This window comes from Coturnix japonica, unplaced genomic scaffold, assembly GCF_054131305.1.
Source record: "Coturnix japonica strain WE unplaced genomic scaffold, WE-NBRP24 Scf063, whole genome shotgun sequence".
Classification (NCBI taxonomy): domain Eukaryota; kingdom Metazoa; phylum Chordata; class Aves; order Galliformes; family Phasianidae; genus Coturnix; species Coturnix japonica.
The window spans coordinates 251,829-272,780 of NW_028188966.1; the positions used below are offsets into that span (position 1 = coordinate 251,829).

The 20,952-nt window shown below is 54.9% G+C and overlaps 1 protein-coding gene across 4 annotated transcripts in view; it reads right to left on the bottom strand.

The window, feature by feature from the left end:
* Positions 1 to 58: 58 nt before the first annotated feature.
* The window catches only part of PRPF31 (pre-mRNA processing factor 31), a 44,572-nt gene continuing 23,678 nt past the window's right edge, over positions 59 to 20,952 (bottom strand). The window contains exons 8-14 of one of the 4 annotated variants that reach the window (XM_085533803.1): positions 18,581 to 18,738; positions 15,547 to 15,636; positions 14,115 to 14,242; positions 10,219 to 10,291; positions 8,936 to 9,064; positions 5,654 to 5,752; positions 59 to 652 (exon numbers count right to left, since the gene is read on the bottom strand). In XM_085533803.1, the coding sequence (XP_085389929.1) occupies positions 536 to 652; positions 5,654 to 5,752; positions 8,936 to 9,064; positions 10,219 to 10,291; positions 14,115 to 14,242; positions 15,547 to 15,636; positions 18,581 to 18,738 (794 nt within the window). In that variant the 3' untranslated portion in view covers positions 59 to 535. Of the gene's footprint in view, positions 653 to 5,653; positions 5,753 to 8,935; positions 9,065 to 9,403; positions 9,524 to 9,876; positions 9,982 to 10,218; positions 10,292 to 14,112; positions 14,243 to 15,546; positions 15,637 to 18,580; positions 18,739 to 20,952 lie in introns of those variants that run through there. The other 3 variants (XM_085533804.1, XM_085533805.1, XR_014941257.1) reach the window with 3 other exon arrangements.

Below are 20,952 nucleotides of genomic sequence, written 5' to 3' on the forward strand. Positions count from 1 at the left end.
GGATCTTTTTGGGGGGGATCCCATAATGGGGGGGGATCTTTGGGGTGGGGTCCCATAATGGGGGGGGTCCCATAATGGGGGGGGTCCCATAATGGGGGATCCCATAATGGGGGGGGTCTTTGTGGGGGGGGGTCCCATAATGGGTGTGTCCCATAATGGGGGGGGTCTTTGTGGGGGGTCATGCCCCATAATAGGGGGGGGGTCCCATAATAGGGGGGTGTCCCATAATGGGGGATCCCATAATGGGGGGGGTCTTTGTGGGGGGGGTCCCATAATGGGGGGGGTCTTTGTGGGGGGCTCATGTCCCATAATGGGGGGGGGGGGTCCCATAATGGGGGGGGGTTATGGGGTCTATAGGGGGTTTTGTGGGGGGGGGTCCCATAATGGGGGTGTCCCATAATGGGGGGGGGTCCCCTAATGGGGGGGGTCTTTGGGGGTCTCAGGTCCCATAATGGGGGTGTCCCATAATGGGGGGTCTTTGTGGGGGGGTCCCCTAATGGGGGGGGGTCCCATAATGGGGGGGTCTTTGGGGGTCTCATGTCCCCCCCCTGTCGCTCTTGACCTTGAGGAACTCTGCCATAGACGAGAAGTATTTCTGGTTGGCCTCCGCCACCTTCTTCTCGGCCGCCTGCGGGTTCACGATCTCCAGGCCCTAAATTGGGGGGGGGGGATTCAATGGGTCCAATGACCCCATAATAACCCCATATACCCCCTATAACCCCATATACGGCCCCATATACCCCCAATAACCCCATATACCCCCCCATTATACCCCATATACCCCCAATAACCCCATATACCCCCCCCATTATACCCCATATACCCCCAATAACCCCATATACCCCCCCCATTATACCCCATATACCACCCCATATACCCCCAATAACCCCATATACCCTCCCATTATGCCCCATATACCCCCAATAACCCCATATACCCCCAATAACCCCATATACCACCCCATTATGCCCCATATACCCCCAATAACCCCATATACCCCCCCATTATGCCCCATATACCCCCAATAACCCCATATACCCCCCCATAATACCCCATATACCCCCAATAACCCCATATACCCCCAATAACCCCATATACCCCCCCATAATACCCCATATACCCCCAATAACCCCATAATACCCCCAATAACCCCATATACCCCCCCATTATGCCCCATATACCCCCAATAACCCCATATACCCCCCCATTATGCCCCATATAAACCCAATAACCCCATATACCCCCCCATTATGCCCCATATACCCACAATAACCCCACATACCCCCAATAACCCCATATACCCCCCCATTATACCCCATATACCCCCAATAACCCCATAATACCCCCAATAACCCCATATACCCCCAATAACCCCATATTCCCCCCTATTATGCCCCATATACCCCCAATAACCCCATATACCCCCCCATTATGCCCCATATAAACCCAATAACCCCATATACCCCCCCATTATGCCCCATATACCCCCAATAACCCCATATACCACCCCATTATACCCCATATACCTCATATACCCCCAAAAACCCCATATACCCCCCCCATTATACCCCATAATACTCACAATAACCCCATATACCCCCCATATACCACCCCATTATACCCCATATACCCCAATAACCCCATATACCCCACCATTATGCCCCATATAAACCCAATAACCCCATATACCCCCCCATTATGGCCCATATACCCCCAATAACCCCATATACCCCCAATAACCCCATATACCCTCCCATTATGCCCCATATACCCCCAATAACCCCATAATACCCCCAATAACCCCATATACCCCCCCATTATGCCCCATATACCCCCAATAACCCCATATACCCCCCCATTATACCCCATATACCCCCAAAAACCCCATATACCCCCAATAACCCCATATACCCCCCCATTATACTCCATATACCCCATATACCCCCAATAACCCCATATATCCCCCATTATACTCCATATACCCCATATACCCCCAATAACCCCATATATCCCCCATTATACTCCATATACCCCATATACCACCAATAACCCCATATACCCCCCCATTATGCCCCATATAAACCCAATAACCCCATATACCCCCCCATTATGCCCCATATAAACTCAATAACCCCATATACCCCCCCATTATGCCCCATATACCCCCAATAACCCCATATACCCCCAATAACCCCATATACCCCCCCATTATGCCCCATATACCCATAATAACCCCATATACCCCCCCATTATACCCCATATACCCCAAATAACCCCATATACCACCCTATTATGCCCCATATACACCCCATATACCCCCATATTCCCCCATATACCCCCAATAACCCCATATACCCCATATACCACCCCATTATGCCCCATATGCCCCATATACCCCCAATAACCCCATATACCCCCCTATTATGCCCCATATACACCCTATAACCCCATATACCCCCCCATTATGCCCCATATACCCCCCTATTATGCCCCATATACCCCCAATAACCCCATATACCACCCCATTATACCCCATATACCCCATATACCCCCAATAACCCCATATACCCCCCCATTATACCCCATATACCCCCAATAACCCCATATACCACCCCATTATGCCCCATATACCCCCAATAACCCCATATACCCCCCCATTATGCCCCATATAAACCCAATAACCCCATATACCCCCCCATTATGCCCCATATAAACCCAATAACCCCATATACCCCCCCATTATGCCCCATATACCCCCAATAACCCCATATACCCCCCCATTATGCCCCATATACCCCCAATAACCCCATATACCCCCCCATTATGCCCCATATACCCCCCCATTATGCCCCATATACCCCCAATAACCCCATATACCCCCCCATTATGCCCCATAATACTCACAATAACCCCATATACCCCCCATATACCACCCCATTATGCCCCATATACCCCCAATAACCCCATATACCACCCCATTACCCCCATATACCTCCCCATTATGCCCCATATACCCCCCCAATTACCCCTATATACCCCCCATATCTCCCCATAGAACCCCCATAAGACCCCCATAAGACCCCATAAGACCCTATAGGACCCCATATCCCCCCATATCCCCCCATATCACCCCATAAAACCCCCATAAGACCCCATAAGATCCTATAAGACCCTATAGGACCCCATATCCCCCCATATCCCCCCATATCACCCCATAAAACCCCCATAAGACCCCATAAGACCCTATAGGACCCCATATCCCTCCCATATCTCCCCATAGAACCCCCATACAACCCCGTAAGACCCTATAAGGCCCTATAGGACCCCACATCCCCCCCATATCTCCACATAGCCCCCATATCTCCCCCATATCCCCCCATATCTCCCCCATATCCCCCCATATCTCCCCCATATCTCCCCCATATCCCCCCCATATCTCCCCATAGAACCCCCATAAGACCCCATAAGATCCTATAGGACCCCATATCCCCCCCATAGGCCCCCATATACCCCCATATTCCCCCATATACCCCCCCATTATGCCCCATATACCCCCATATTCCCCTACATACCCCCATATCCCCCCCATATCCCCCCCATAGCCCTCCATATCCACCCCATAGCCCCCCATATCTCTCCATAGAACCCCCATAAGACCCCATAAGACCCTATAAGACCCCATATCCCCCCCATAGCCCCCCATATCTCCCCATAGAACCCCCATAAAACCCCATAAGACCCTATAAGACCCCATAACCCCCCCATAGCCCCCCATATCTCTCCATAGAACCACATATACCCCCATATTTCCCCATATACCCCCCATATATACCCCATATACCCCCATATTCCCCATATACCCCCATATTCCCCCATATACCCCATATCTCCCCACAGAACCCCCATAAGACCCCATAAGACCCTATAGGCCCCCATATCCCCCCCATATTCCCCCATATACCCCCATATTCCCCATAGCCCCCCATATCCCCCCCATATCTCCCCATAGAACCCCCATACGACCCCATAAGACCCTATAAGACCCTATAGGACCCCTTATCCCCCCCATAGCCCCCCATATACCCCCATATTCCCCCATATACCCCCCTACCCACCGCATATCCCCCCCATATACCCCCATATCTCCCCATAGAACCCCCATAAGACCCCATAAGCCCCTATAGGACCCCATAAGACCCTATATCCCCCCATATCTCCCCATAGAACCCCCATAAGACCCCATAAGACCCCATATCCCCCATAGCCCCCCATATATCCCCATAGAACCCCAATAAGACACTATAAGACCCTATAGGACCCCATATCCCCTCATATCTCCCCATAGAACCCCAATAAGACACTGTAAGACCCTACAGGACCCCATATCCCCCCCATATCTCCCCATAGAACCCCCATAAGACCCCATAAGACCCTATAGGATCCCATATCCCCCCATATCTCCCCACAGAACCCCCGTAAGACCCTGTAAGACCCCATAAGACCCCATAAGCCCCTATAGGACCCCATATCCCCCCATATCTCCCCATAGAACCCCCATAAGACCCCATATTCCCCCATATTCCCCATAGCCCCCCCATACAACCCCCATAGAACCCCCATAAGACCCCGTAAGACCCTATAGGATCCCATATCCCCCCCATATCTCCCCATAGAACCCCCATAAGACCCTATAAGACCCCATATCCCCCCCATAGCCCCCCATATACCCTCACATTCCCCCATAGCCCCCCATAGCCCCCCATATACCCCCATATCCCCCCCATATCTCCCCACAGAACCCCCATAAGACCCCATAAGACCCCATAGGACCCCATAAGCCCCTATAGGACCCCATAGGACCCCATAGCCCCCCATAGCCTCCCATACACCCCCATATACCCCCATATCTCCCCACAGAACCCCCATAAGACCCCATAAGACCCCATAGGACCCCATAAGCCCCTATAGGACCCTATAGGACCCCATAGCCCTCCATAGCCTCCCATACACCCCCATATACCCCCATATCTCCCCATAGAACCCCCATAAGACCCCATAAGACCCCATAGAACCCCCATAAGACCCCATAAGACCCCATAGAACCCCCATAAGACCCCATAAGACCCCATAGGACCCCATAAGCCCCTATAGGACCCCATATCCCCCCATATCTCCCCATAGAACCCCCATAAGACCCCATAGAACCCCCATAGAATCCCCATAAGACCCCATAAGCCCCTATAGGACCCCATAGGACCCCATAACCCTATACCTGCAGTGGGGTGAAGGCCACAGACGAGGCTGTTCCAGACCCTATAAGACCCCATATCCCCCCCATAGCCCCCCATACCCACCCCATATCCCCCCATATCTCCCAATAGAACCCCCATACGACCCCATAAGACCCTATAAGACCCTATAGGACCCCATATCCCCCCATAGCCCCCCATATACCCCCATATCTCCCCATAGAACCCCCATTAGACCCTATAAGCCCGTATAAGCCCCTATAGGACCCCATATCCCCCCATATCTCCCCATAGAACCCCCATAAGACCCCATAAGACCCCATAGAACCCCCATAAGACCCCATCAGACCCCATAGGACCCCATAAGCCCCTATAGGGCCCCATAGGCCCCCATAGCCCTATACCTGCAATGGGGTGAAGGCCACAGACGAGGCCGTTCCCGATGATCGATCCCTGATGGTGGATTTGCCCCCATAGACAACGCTCTGCTTCTGTAGGGTGCGCTGGGGGGCAATTAACGGGGGCAATTAATTAATGGGGGGCAATTAATGGGGGTAATTAATTAATGGGGGATAATTAATGAATGGGGGGGGAATTAATTGTCCCTATTAAGGGTATGGGTCCCTATTAAAGGGGGTGGGGGGTCCCTATTAAGAAGAGTGTCCCTAATAAGGGAGGGGGGGCTAATAAGGGGGGGGTCCCTAATATGGGTGGGGGTCCCTATTAAAGGGGGGGGTCCCTATTAAAGGGGGGGGTCCCATATAGGGTGGTGGTCCCATATAGGGTGGGGGTCCCTATTTGGGGGGGGGTCCCCTATAGGGTGGGGGTCCCTATATAGGGTGGGGGTCCCATATAGGGTGGGGGTCCCTATTAAAGGGGGGGGTCCTATATAGGGTGGGTGTCCCTATATAGGGTGGGGGTCCCATAGAGGGTGGGTGTCCCTATATAGGGCAGTGGTCCCATATAGGGTGGGTGTCCCATATAGGGTGGGGGTCCCTATTAATATGGGTGGGGGTCCCATATAGGGTGGAGGTCCCATATAGGGTGGGGGTCCCATATAGGGTGGGTGTCCCTATATAGGGTGGGGGTCCCTATTAATAGGGTGGGGGTCCCCTATAGGGTGGGGGTCCCCAATATGGGGGGGGGTCCCTAATATGGGTGGGGGTCCCTATTTGGGTGGGGGTCCCATATAGGGTGGGGGTCCCATATAGGGTTTGGGTCCCATATAGGGTGGTGGTCCCTATTTGGGGTGGGTGTCCCATATAGGGTGGGGGTCCCTATTAATATGGGTGGGGGTCCCTATTAATATGGGGGGGGTCCCTATTAATATGGGTGGGGGTCCCTATTTGAGTGGGGGTCCCTATTAATATGGGGGGGGGTCCCAATAAGTGGGGGTCCCTATTCGGGTGGGGGTCTCTATTAAAGGGGGGGGGTCCCATATAGGGTGGGTGTCCCTATTAATATGGGGGGGGGTCCCCTATAGGGTGGGTGTCCCCATATAGGGTGGGTGTCCCATATAGGGTGGGTGTCCCTATATAGGGTGGGTGTCCCATATAGGGTGGGGGTCCCTATTAATATGGGTGGGGGTCCCTATTAATATGGGGGGGGGTCCCAATAAGGGGGGGTCCCTATTAAAGGGGGGGGTCCTATATAGGGTGGGTGTCCCTATATAGGGTGGTGGTCCCTATATAGGGTGGGGGGTCCCTATTAATATGGGGGGGGTCCCATATAGGGTGGGGGTCCCTATTAATATGGGTGGGGGTCCCATATAGGGTGGGGGTCCCAATATCCCCCCCATATTGGGGGGGTCCCTATTAAAGGGGGTGGTCCCCTATAGGGTGGGTGTCCCATATAGGGTGGGGGTCCCAATATGGGGGGGTCCCAATGTGGGGCAATATGGGGGGGGTCCCTATTAAAGGGGGGGGGTCCCAATATGGGGGGGATCCCAATATGGATGGGGGTCTCAATATGGGGAGGGGTCCCAATATGGGTGGGGGTCCCTATTAAAGGGGGGGGGTCCCTATTTGGGGGTGGTCCCTATTAAGGTGGGATCCCTAATAAGGGGGGGGATCCCAATATGGAGGGTCCCTATATGGGTGGGGGTCCCAATATAAATGGGGGTCCCTATATAGGTTGGAGGTCCCTATTAAAGGGGGGTGGGGGTCCCTATTAAAGGGGGGGGGGTCCCATATAGGGTGGGGGTCCCATATAGGGTGGGGGTCCCTATTAATATGGGTGGGGGTCCCCTATAGGGTGGGGGTCCCTATTTGGGTGGGGGTCCCTATTAATATGGGTGGGGGTCCCATATAGGGTTGGGGTCCCTATTAAAGGGGTGGGGTCCCAATATGGGGGGAGTCTCATATAGGGTGGGGGTCCCTATTTGGGTGGGTGTCCCTATATAGGGTGGTGGTCCCTATTTGGGTGGGGGTCCCTATTAATATGGGTGGGGGTCCCTATTTGGGTGGGTGTCCCATATAGGGTGGGGGTCCCTATTAATATGGGTGGGGGTCCCCTATAGGGTGGGGGTCCCTATTTGGGTGGGGGTCCCATATAGGGTGGGGGTCCCAATATCCCCCCCATATTGGGGGGGGTCTCTATTTGGGTGGGTGACCCATATAGGGTGGGGGTCCCTATTAATATGGGTGGGGGTCCCTATTAATATGGGTGGGGGTCCCTATTAAAGGGGGGGGATCCCAATATGGGGGGGTCCCTATCAAAGGGGGGGGGGTCCCTATTTGGGTGGGGGTCCCTATTAATATGGGGGGGGTCCCATATAGGGTGGTGGTCCCATATAGGGTGGGGGTCCCCAATATGGGGGGGGTCTCTATTTGGGGGGGGGGTTCCTATTAAAGGGGGGGGTCCCATATGGGGTGGTGGTCCCTATTTGGGGGGGGGTCCCATATAGGGTGGGGGTCCCATATAGTGTGGGTGTCCCATATAGGGTGGGGGTCCCATATATAGGGTGGTGGTCCCTATTAATATGGGTGGGGGTCCCTATTTGGGTGGGGGTCCCTATTAATATGGGTGGGGGTCCCTATTTGGTCGGGTCCCTATATAGGGTGGGGGTCCCTATTTGGGTGGGGGTCCCATATAGGGTGGGGGTCCCATATAGGGTGGGGGTCCCTATTAAAGGGGGGGGTCCCTATTAATATGGGTGGGGGTCCCATATAGGGTGGTGGTCCCTATTAAAGGGGGGGGTCCCTATTAAAGGGGGTGTCCCTATTAATATGGGGGGGGTCCCAATTTGGGTGGGGTCCCTATTAAAGGGGGGGGTCCCTATTAATATGGGGGGGGGTCCCAATAAGGGGGGGTCCCTATTAAAGGGGGGGGGTCCCAATATGGTGGGGGTCCCCTATAGGGTGGTGGTCCCTATTTGGGTGGGGGTCCCTATTAATATGGGGGGGGTCCCCTATAGCGTGGGGGTCCCTATTAATATGGGTGGGGGTCCTTAATATGGGTGGGGGTCCCATATAGGGTGGGGGTCCCATATAGTGTGGGGGTCCCCAATATGGGTGGGGGTCCCTATTTGGGGGGTGGTCCCTATATAGGGTGGTGGTCCCCTATAGGGTGGCGGTCCCTATTAAAGGGGGGGGTCCCTATTTGGGTGGGGGTCCCTAATATGGGTGGGGGTCCCTATTAATATGGGTGGGGGTCCCTATTAATATGGGGGGGGTCCCATCACCCACCTGCAGGGTCTTGGAGATCCTGGCCTTATTGGCCTCATTGATCTGAGTCTGTCGCACGCGGCCGCTGCCGGCCTTACCCAGATGGCCCAGGCTGAAGCCAAGGTCCTCCTGGTAGGCGTCCTCCTCTATCTGTTAATTAACAGTAATTAACACTAATTAATATGGTCATTAATTAGTGGGGGGGGTAATTGATTATTGGGGGAGGGGGGGGGATGGGGGTTGGCCATTGCCCAGATGGCCCAGGCTGAAGCCAAGGTCCTCCTGATAGGCGTCCTCCTCTATCTGTTAATTAACGGTAATTAACACTAATTAATATGGTCATTAATTAGTGGGGGGGGTCATTAATTAGTGGGGGGGGGATAATTGATTATTGGGGGTTGGACATAGCCCAGATGGCCCAGGCTGAAGCCAAGGTCCTCCTGATAGGCATCCTCCTCGATCTGTTAATTAACGTTAATTAACACTAATTAACAAGGTCATTAATTAATTAACACGGCCATTAATTAGTGAGGGGGGGGGATGGGGGGGGTCATTGCCCAGATGGCCCAGGCTGAAGCCAAGGTCCTCCTGATAGGCGTCCTCCTCTATCTGTTAATTAACGTTAATTAACACTAATTAATATGGGCATTAATTAGTGGGGGGGGGTCATTAATTAGTGTGGGGGGGTAATTGATTATTAGGGGTTGGTCATTGCCCTGATGGCCCAGGCTGAAGCCAAGGTCCTCCTGGTACGCGTCCTCCTCTATCTGTTAATTAACAGTAATTAACACTAATTAATATGGGCATTAATTAATTAACAAGGGCATTAATTAGTGGGGGGGGGGGGGGATGGGGGGTGGCATTGCCCAGATGGCCCAGGCTGAAGCCAAGGTCCTCCTGGTACGCGTCCTCCTCTATCTGTTAATTAACGTTAATTAACACTAATTAACAAGGTCATTAATTAATTAACAAGGCCATTAATTAGTGAGGGGGGGGGGATGGGGGGGGTTATTGCCCAGATGGCCCAGGCTGAAGCCAAGGTCCTCCTGGTAGGCGTCCTCCTCTATCTGTTAATTAACGGTAATTAACACTAATTAATATGGGCATTAATTAATTAACAAGGCCATTAATTAGTGAGGGGGGGGGGGATGGGGGGTGGCCCAGGTTGAAACCCAGCCCCTCCTCTATCTATGGAGGGGGGGGGGAAGTTAATTAACAAGGTCACTAATTAATAAGGGGGGGGGGTTATTAATTAGTGGGGGGGGGGCTCATTAATTAACAAGGATAATTAATTAATTAGTGACCTCTCCGAAGCTCATCCTATTGGCCTGTTTGCGGATCTCGGTCAGCCCCAGTCGCTCCTTCATCTTCCTATACCTGCAATACGACCCCAGCCTCGTTAACGGCGACTAATTAACACTAATTAACAGGGATTAATTAACACACACACCCCCATTCACAACAACCACCCACAGCACCCCCTAGGGGTGATTCCTCCCCCCACAGCGCCCCCTATGGGTTGGTCCTCCAACACAGCGCCCCCTATGGGTTGGTCCTCCAACACAGCACCCCCTATGGGTTGGTCCTCCAACACAGCGCCCCCTATGGGTTGGTCCTCCCACACAGCGCCCCCTATGGGTTGGTCCTCCAACACAGCGCCCCATAGAGGTTGATCGTCCCACTACAGCGCCCCCTATTGCTGGGTCCTCCCATTACAGCGCCCCCTATTGCCGGGTCCTCCACCCACAGCGCCCCCTATGGGTTGGTCCTCCAACACAGCGCCCCCTATTGCTGGGTCCTCCCCCCACAGCGCCCCCTATGGGTTGGTCCTCCAACACAGCGCCCCATAGAGGTTGATCCTCCCCCCACAGCGCCCCCTATTGCTGGGTCCTCCACCCATATACCCCCCTATTGCTGGGTCCTCCCCAAACAGCGCCCCCTATTGCTGGGTCCTCCCCCCATATACCCCCCTATTGCCGGGTCCTCCCCCCACAGCGCCCCCTATGGGTTGGTCCTCCAACACAGAGCCCCATAGAGGTTGATCCTCCCCCTACAGCGCCCCCTAGAGGTTGGTCCTCCCCCCACAGCGCCCCCTAGTGGTGATTCCTCCCCCACAGTGCCTCCTATGGGTTGGTCCTCCAACACAGCGTCCCATAGAGGTTGATCCTCCCACTACAGCGCCCCCTATGGGTTGGTCCTCCCCCAACAGCGCCCCCTATTGCTGGGTCCTCCCCCCATACACCCCCCTATTGCTGGGTCCTCCCCCCATATATCCCCCTATTGCTGGGTCCTCCCACACAGCGCCCCCTATTGCTGGGTCCTCCCCCCACAGCGCCCCCTATTGCTGGGTCCTCCACCCATATATACCCCTATTGCTGGGTCCTTCCACAACAGCGCCCCCTATTGCTGGGTCCTCCCCCCACAGCGCCCCCTAGAGGTGATTCCTCCCCCATATACCCCCCTATCGCTGGGTCCTCCCCCACAGCGCCCCCTATGGGTTGGTCCTCCCACCACAGCGCCCCCTATGGGTTGGTCCTCCCCCCACAGCGCCCCCTATGGGTTGGTCCTCCAACACAGCGCCCCCTATGGGTTGGTCCTCCAACACAGCGCCCCATAGAGGTTGATCCTCCCACTACAGCGCCCCCTATTGCTGGGTCCTCCCCCCACAGCGCCCCCTATTGCTGAGTCCTCCCCCCATATACCCCCCTATTGCTGGGTCCTCCCCCCACAGCGCCCCCTATGGGTTGGTCCTCCAACACAGCGCCCCATAGAGGTTGATCCTCCCACTACAGCGCCCCCTATTGCTGGGTCCTCCCACCATACACCCCCCTATTGCTGAGTCCTCCCACCACAGCGCCCCCTATGGGTTGATCCTCCCACCACAGCGCCCCCTATTGCTGGGTCCTCCCCCCACAGTGCCCCCTATGGGTTGGTCCTCCAACACAGCGCCCCCTAGTGTTGATTCCTCCCACTACAGCGCCCCCTAGTGCTGGGTCCTCCCCCCATATACCCCCCTATTGCTGGGTCCTCCCACCACAGCGCCCCCTATGGGTTGGTCCTCCAACACAGCGCCCCATAGAGATTGATCCTCCCCACACAGCGCCCCCTAGAGGTGATTCCTCCCCCCACAGCGCCCCCTATTGCTGGGTCCTCCCCCCACAGCGCCCCATAGAGATTGATCCTCCCCCCACAGCGCCCCCTAGGGGTGATTCCTCCCCCACAGCGCCCCCTATTGCTGAGTCCTCCCCCCATATACCCCTCTATTGCTGGGTCCTCCCCCCACAGCGCCCCCTATGGGTTGGTCCTCCAACACAGCGCCCCATAGAGGTTGATCCTCTCACTACAGCGCCCCCTATTGTTGGGTCCTCCACCCACAGCGCCCCCTAGAGGTGATTCCTCCCCCCACAGCGCCCCATAGAGGTGGGTCCTCCCCCCACAGCGCCCCCTATTGCTGGGTCCTCCCCCCACAGCGCCCCCTAGAGGTGATTCCTCCCCCCACAGAGCCCCCTATGGGTTGGTCCTCCCCCCATATACCCCCTATTGCTGGGTCCTCCCCCCACAGCGCCCCCTATTGCTGGGTCCTCCACCCATATACCCCCCTATTGCTGGGTCCTCCCCCAACAGCGCCCCCTATTGCTGGGTCCTCCCCCCATACACCCCCCTATTGCTGGGTCCTCCCCCCACAGCGCTCCATAGAGGTTGGTCCTCCCCCCACAGCGCCCCCTATTGCTGGGTCCTCCCCCCACAGCGCCCCCTATTGCTGGGTCCTCCCCCCATATACCCCCCTATTGCCGGGTCCTCCCCCACAGCGCCCCCTAGGGGTGATTCCTCCACCCACAGCGCCCCCTATTGCTGGGTCCTCCACCCACAGCGCCCCCTAGAGGTGGGTCCTCCACCCATATACCCCCCTATTGCTGGGTCCTCCCCCAACAGCGCCCCCTATTGCTGGGTCCTCCCCCCATACACCCCCCTATTGCTGGGTCCTCCCCCAACAGCGCCCCCTATTGCTGGGTCCTCCCCCCATACACCCCCCTATTGCTGGGTCCTCCCCCCACAGCGCTCCACCCACAGCGCCCCCTATTGCTGGGTCCTCCACCCATATACCCCCCTATTGCTGGGTCCTCCCCCAACAGCGCCCCCTATTGCTGGGTCCTCCCCCCATACACCCCCCTATTGCTGGGTCCTCCCCCCACAGCGCTCCATAGAGGTTGGTCCTCCCCCCACAGCGCCCCCTATTGCTGGGTCCTCCCCCCACAGCGCCCCCTATTGCTGGGTCCTCCCCCCATATACCCCCCTATTGCCGGGTCCTCCCCCACAGCGCCCCCTAGGGGTGATTCCTCCACCCACAGCGCCCCCTATTGCTGGGTCCTCCACCCACAGCGCCCCCTAGAGGTGGGTCCTCCACCCATATACACCCCTATTGCTGGGTCCTCCCATCACAGCGCCCCCTAGAGGTGAATCCACCCCCCACAGCGCCCCCTATTACTAGGTCCTCCCCCCACAGCGCCCCCTAGAGGTGGGTCCTCCCCCCATATACCCCCCTATTGCCGGGTCCTCCACCCATATACCCCCCTATTGCCGGGTCCTCCCACACAGCACCCCCTAGGGGTGATTCCTCCCCCCACAGCGCCCCCTATTGCTGGGTCCTCCCCCCACAGCGCCCCCTAGAGGTGGGTCCTCCCCCCATATACCCCCATATTGCTGGGTCCTCCCCCCACAGCGCCCCCTAGGGGTGATTCCTCCCCCCACAGCGCCCCCTATTGCCGGGTCCTCCCGCCATATACCCCCCTATTGCTGGGTCCTCCCACACAGCGCCCCCTAGTGTTGATTCCTCCCACTACAGCACCCCCTAGTGCTGGGTCCTCCCCCCATATACCCCCCTATTGCTGGGTCCTCCACCCATATACACCCCTATTGCTGGGTCCTCCCCCCATATACCCCCCTATTGCTGAGTCCTCCCCCACAGCGCCCCCTATTGTTGATTCCTCCCCCCACAGCGCCCCCTATTGCTGAGTCCTCCCCCACAGTGCCCCCTATGGGTTGGTCCTCCCCCAACAGCGCCCCCTATTGCTGGGTCCTCCCACCACAGCGCCCCCTAGTGTTGATTCCTCCCCCCACAGCGCCCCCTAGAGGTGATTCCTCCCCCCACAGCGCCCCCTATTGCTGGGTCCTCCCCCATACCCCCCCCCTTTAAACCCACCGTCTCCCCCCCCTCTTTTTCCTCTGTCCATCCAATGGGGCCGGCAGCGGTTTCACCTGTTTGACGGGGGGGGGCTCCTGCCACTTATCGAACTTACGCTCAATCTCCTCCTTCAGGTCGTAGCCCACCTACATGGGGGGCACAGGGGGGTCAATGGGGGGGGGGAGACCCCACAGACCCCATAACCCCCCCCATAAACCCCCATAGACCCCATAACACCCCCCACAGACCCCATAACACCCCATAGACCCCATAACACCCCATAGACCCCATAACTCCCCATAGACCCCATAAACCCCCCCATAGACCCCATAACACCCCATAGACCCCATAACCCCCCATAGACCCCATAACACCCCATAGACCCCATAACCCCCCTTAGACCCCATAACACCCCCATAGACCCCATAACCCCCCATAGACCCCATAACCCCCCACAGACCCCATAACACCCCATAGACCCCATAACCCCCCATAGACCCCATAACACCCCCCACAGACCCCATAACCCCCCATAGACCCCATAACACCCCCATAGACCCCATAACCCCCCCATAGACCCCATAACACCCCCATAGACCCCATAAACCCCCATAGACCCCATAACCCCCCCCATAGACCCCATAACCCCCCCATAGACCCCATAAACCCCCCATAGACCCCATAACCCCCCATTAACCTCCTCATAAACCCCCCCATAACCCCCCCAACCCCCATAAGCCCCTCATAAACCCCCCCCAATCCCATATAACCCCCCATTAACACCCCATAAACCCCCCCAGCCCCCAACCCCCCCCATAACCCCCACATCCCCCATAGCCCCCCATTCCCCATACAGGGGTTGAACTGGGGGGGGGTCTTTATTAAGGGGGGGGGTCCCACCTTCCCATCATGGCTCTCATGGAAGGGGTTTCTATATGGGGGGGGTTCAATATGGGGGGGGTCTTTATATGGGGGGGGTCTTTAAATGGCGGGGGTCCCACCTTCCCATTGTGGGGCTTATGGAAGGGGGTTTCTTTATGGGGTTGGGGTTCTATATGGAGGGTTTCTATATGGGGGGGGGGGGGGGTTCAATATAGGGGGGGTCCTTTATATGGGGGGGGTCTTTATATGGGGGGGGGGTCCCACCTTCCCATTGTGGGGCTTATGGAAGTGGGTTTCTATATGGGGTGGGGGGGGGTTTCTATATGAGGTGGGGGTCCTTTATGGGAGGATCTTTATATGGGGGGGGGGGTCTTTATTGGGGGGGTCCCACCTTGCCATCTCATGGAAGGGGTTTCTTTATGGGGTGGGGGGGGGGGCTTCTATATGGGAGCAGGGTTCTATATGGAGGAGGGGTTTCAATATGGGGGGGGGTCCTTTATGGGGGGGGGTCTTTATATGGGGGGGGTCTTTATATGGGGGGGGGTCTTTATATGGGGGGGGGTCCCACCTTTCCATCATGGCTCTCATGGAAGCTGTCCACACGAGCTGCCAATGTACACTTGGCTGCCACCAGCCGGGCGGCCTTACGGCGCAGGTCCTAAAGGGGGGGGTAATTAATTAGAGGGGGTTAATTAATTAATTAGAAGGGGGGGTATTTAATTAGGGGGTGTAATTCATTATTTACCCACTAGGGGGCGCTGTAATGGGGTGTCATTCATTATATAACCACTAGGGGGCGCTGTAATGGGGTGTCATTCATTATTTACCCACTAGGGGGCGCTGTAATGGGGTGTCATTCATTATTACCCACTAGGGGGCGCTGTAATGGGGTGTCATTCATTATTACCCCATAGGGGGCGCTGTAATGGGGTGTCATTCATTATTACCCCATAGGGGGCGCTGTAATGGGGTGTCATTCATTATATAACCACTAGGGGGCGCTGTAATGGGGTGTCATTCATTATTTACCCACTAGGGGGCGCTGTAATGGGGTGTCATTCATTATTACCCCATAGGGGGCGCTGTAATGGGGTGTCATTCATTATTTACCCACTAGGGGGCGCTGTAATGGGGTGTCATTCATTATTTACCCACTAGGGGGCGCTGTAATGGGGTGTCATTCATTATTACCCCATAGGGGGCGCTGTAATGGGGTGTCATTCATTATTTACCCACTAGGGGGCGCTGTAATGGGGTGTCATTCATTATTACCCCATAGGGGGCGCTGTAATGGGGTGTCATTCATTATAACCCATAGGGGGCGCTGTAATGGGGTGTCATTCATTATTACCCCATAGGGGGCGCTGTAATGGGGTGTCATTCATTATTACCCACTAGGGGGCGCTGTAATGGGGTGTCATTCATTATTACCCCATAGGGGGCACTGTAATGGGGTGTCATTCATTATATAACCACTAGGGGGCGCTGTAATGGGGTGTCATTCATTATTTACCCACTAGGGGGCGCTGTAATGGGGTGTCATTCATTATATAACCACTAGGGGGCGCTGTAATGGGGTGTCATTCATTATTTAACCACTAGGGGGCGCTGTAATGGGGTGTCATTCATTATTACCCCATAGGGGGCGCTGTAATGGGGTGTCATTCATTATTACCCCATAGGGGGCGCTGTAATGGGGTGTCATTCATTATTACCCACTAGGGGGCGCTGTAATGGGGTGTCATTCATTATTACCCCATAGGGGGCGCTGTAATGGGGTGTCATTCATTATATAACCACTAGGGGGCGCTGTAATGGGGTGTCATTCATTATTTACCCACTAGGGGGCGCTGTAATGGGGTGTCATTCATTATTTACCCACTAGGGGGCGCTGTAATGGGGTGTCATTCATTATATAACCACTAGGGGGCGCTGTAATGGGGTGTCATTCATTATTTACCCACTAGGGGGCGCTGTAATGGGGTGTCATTCATTATTTACCCACTAGGGGGCGCTGTAATGGGGTGTCATTCATTATTTACCCACTAGGGGGCGCTGTAATGTGGTGTCATTCATTATTACCCCATAGGGGGCGCTGTAATGGGGTGTCATTCATTATTACCCCATAGGGGGCGCTGTAATGGGGTGTCATTCATTATTTACCCACTAGGGGGCGCTGTAATGGGGTGTCATTCATTATTACCCCATAGGGGGCGCTGTAATGGGGTGTCATTCATTATAACCCATAGGGGGCGCTGTAATGGGGTGTCATTCATTATTACCCCATAGGGGGCGCTGTAATGGGGTGTCATTCATTATTACCCACTAGGGGGCGCTGTAATGGGGTGTCATTCATTATTACCCCATAGGGGGCACTGTAATGGGGTGTCATTCATTATATAACCACTAGGGGGCGCTGTAATGGGGTGTCATTCATTATATAACCACTAGGGGGCGCTGTAATGGGGTGTCATTCATTATTTAACCACTAGGGGGCGCTGTAATGGGGTGTCATTCATTATTACCCCATAGGGGGCGCTGTAATGGGGTGTCATTCATTATTACCCCATAGGGGGCGCTGTAATGGGGTGTCATTCATTATTACCCACTAGGGGGCGCTGTAATGGGGTGTCATTCATTATTACCCCATAGGGGGCGCTGTAATGGGGTGTCACTCATTATTACCCCATAGGGGGCGCTGTAATGGGGTGTCATTCATTATTACCCCATAGGGGGCGCTGTAATGGGGTGTCATTCATTATTTAACCACTAGGGGGCGCTGTAATGGGGTGTCATTCATTATTTAACCACTAGGGGGCGCTGTAATGTGTTGCCATTCATTATATAACCACTAGGGGGCGCTGTAATGGGGTGTCATTCATTATTACCCCACTAGGGGGCGCTGTAATGGGGTGTCATTCATTATTTACCCCATAGGGGGCGCTGTAATGGGGTGTCATTCATTATTACCCACTAGGGGGCGCTGTAATGGGGTGTCATTCATTATTACCCCATAGGGGGCGCTGTAATGGGTTGTCATTCATTATTACCCCATAGGGGGCACTGTAATGGGGTGTCATTCATTATTACCCATAGGGGGCGCTGTAATGGGGTGTCATTCATTATATAACCACTAGGGGGCGCTGTAATGGGGTGTCATTCATTATTTACCCACTAGGGGGCGCTGTAATGGGGTGTCATTCATTATTACCCCATAGGGGGCGCTGTAATGGGGTGTCATTCATTATTTAACCACTAGGGGGCGCTGTAATGGGGTGTCATTCATTATTACCCCCATAGGGGGCGCTGTAATGGGGTGTCATTCATTATTACCCCATAGGGGGTGCTGTAATGGGGTGTCATTCATTATATAACCACTAGGGGGCGCTGTAATGTGTTGCCATTCATTATTACCCCCATAGGGGGCGCTGTAATGGGGTGTCATTCATTATTTACCCACTAGGGGGCGCTGTAATGGGGTGTCATTCATTATATAACCACTAGGGGGCGCTGTAATGTGTTGCCATTCATTATATAACCACTAGGGGGCGCTGTAATGGGTTGCCATTCATTATATAACCACTAGGGGGCGCTGTACTGACCGGGGGCAGTGACTGCACGATGTCGCTGTGGTAGATGTACCCGGTGTGGGGCAGGACCGAGGTGCTGGAGAAGCCGGACAGTGAGCGGCGCTGGGCCCCCAACAGCATCATATTGCAGGCCGGCATCTTCGAGAGGGGGGTCAGGCCTCCGGCAATGCCTGCAACACAGCGCCACCTAGGGTTAGTCCTCCAAACACAGCGCCACCTAGGGTTAGTCCTCCAAACACAGCGCCACCTAGGGTTAGTCCTCCATAGAACAATATGGCCTCCACACACAGCGCCATTTAGGGTTAGTCCTCCATAGAACAATATGGCATCTAAATACAGCGTCACCTAGGGTTAGTCCTCCATTGAACAACAATATGGCATCTAAATACAGCGCCACCTAGGGTTAGTCCTCCATACAACAACAATATGGCCTCCACACACAGCGCCACCTAGGGTTAGTCCTCCATAGAACAATATGGCCTCCACACACAGCGCCACCTAGGGTTAGTCCTCCATAGAACAATATGGCCTCCACACACAGCGCCACCTAGGGTTAGTCCTCCATACAACAACAATATGGCCTCCACACACAGCGCCACCTAGGGTTAGTCCTCCATAGAACAATATGGCCTCCACACACAGCGCCACCTAGGGTTAGTCCTCCATAGAACAATATGGCCTCCACACACAGCGCCACCTAGGGTTAGTCCTCCATAGAACAACAATATGGCCTCCACACACAGCGCCACCTAGGGTTAGTCCTCCATACAACAATATGGCCTCCACACACAGCGCCACCTAGGGTTAGTCCTCCATAGAACAACAATATGGCCTCCACACACAGCGCCACCTAGGGTTAGTCCTCCATACAACAATATGGCCTCCACACACAGCGCCACCTAGGGTTAGTCCTCCATACAACAACAATATGGCCTCCAAACACAGCGCCACCTAGGGTTAGTCCTCCATACAACAATATGGCCTCCACACACAGCGCCACCTAGGGTTAGTCCTCCATACAACAATATGGCCTCCACACACAGCGCCACCTAGGGTTAGTCCTCCATAGAACAACAATATGGCCTCCACACACAGCGCCACCTAGGGTTAGTCCTCCATACAACAATATGGCCTCCACACACAGCGCCACCTAGGGTTAGTCCTCCATACAACAACAATATGGCCTCCAAACACAGCGCCACCTAGGGTTAGTCCTCCATACAACAATATGGCCTCCACACACAGCGCCACCTAGGGTTAGTCCTCCATACAACAACAATATGGCCTCCACACACAGCGCCACCTAGGGTTAGTCCTCCATAGAACAATATGGCCTCCACACACAGCGCCACCTAGGGTTAGTCCTCCAAACACAGCGCCACCTAGGGTTAGTCCTCCATAGAACAATATGGCCTCCACACACAGCGCCACCTAGGGTTAGTCCTCCATACAACAACAATATGGCCTCCACACACAGCGCCACCTAGGGTTAGTCCTCCATAGAACAATATGGCCTCCACACACAGCGCCACCTAGGGTTAGTCCTCCATACAACAATATGGCCTCCACACACAGCGCCACCTAGGGTTAGTCCTCCATACAACAATATGGCCTCCACACACAGCGCCACCTAGGGTTAGTCCTCCATAGAACAATATGGCCTCCACACACAGCGCCACCTAGGGTTAGTCCTCCATTGAACAATATGGCCTCCACACACAGCGCCACCTAGGGTTAGTCCTCCATAGAACTACAATATGGCCTCCACACACAGCGCCACCTAGGGTTAGTCCTCCATAGAACAATATGGCCTCCAAACACAGCGCCACCTAGGGTTAGTCCTCCATACAACAATATGGCCTCCACACACAGCGCCACCTAGGGTTAGTCCTCCATAGAACAATATGGCCTCCACACACAGCGCCACCTAGGGCTAGTCCTCCATAGAACAATATGGCCTCAACACACAGCGCCACCTAGGGTTAGTCCTCCATACAACAACAATATGGCCTCCACACACAGCGCCACCTAGGGTTAGTCCTCCATAGAACAATATGGCCTCCACACACAGCGCCACCTAGGGTTAGTCCTCCATACAACAATATGGCCTCCACACACAGCGCCACCTAGGGTTAGTCCTCCATACAACAATATGGCCTCCACACACAGCGCCACCTAGGGTTAGTCCTCCATAGAACAACAATATGGCCTCCACACACAGCGCCACCTAGGGTTAGTCCTCCATAGAACAATATGGCCTATAACACAGCGCCACCTAGGGTTAGTCCTCCATAGAACAACAATATGGCCTCCACACACAGCGCCACCTAGGGTTAGTCCTCCATACAACAACAATATGGCCTCCACACACAGCGCCACCTAGG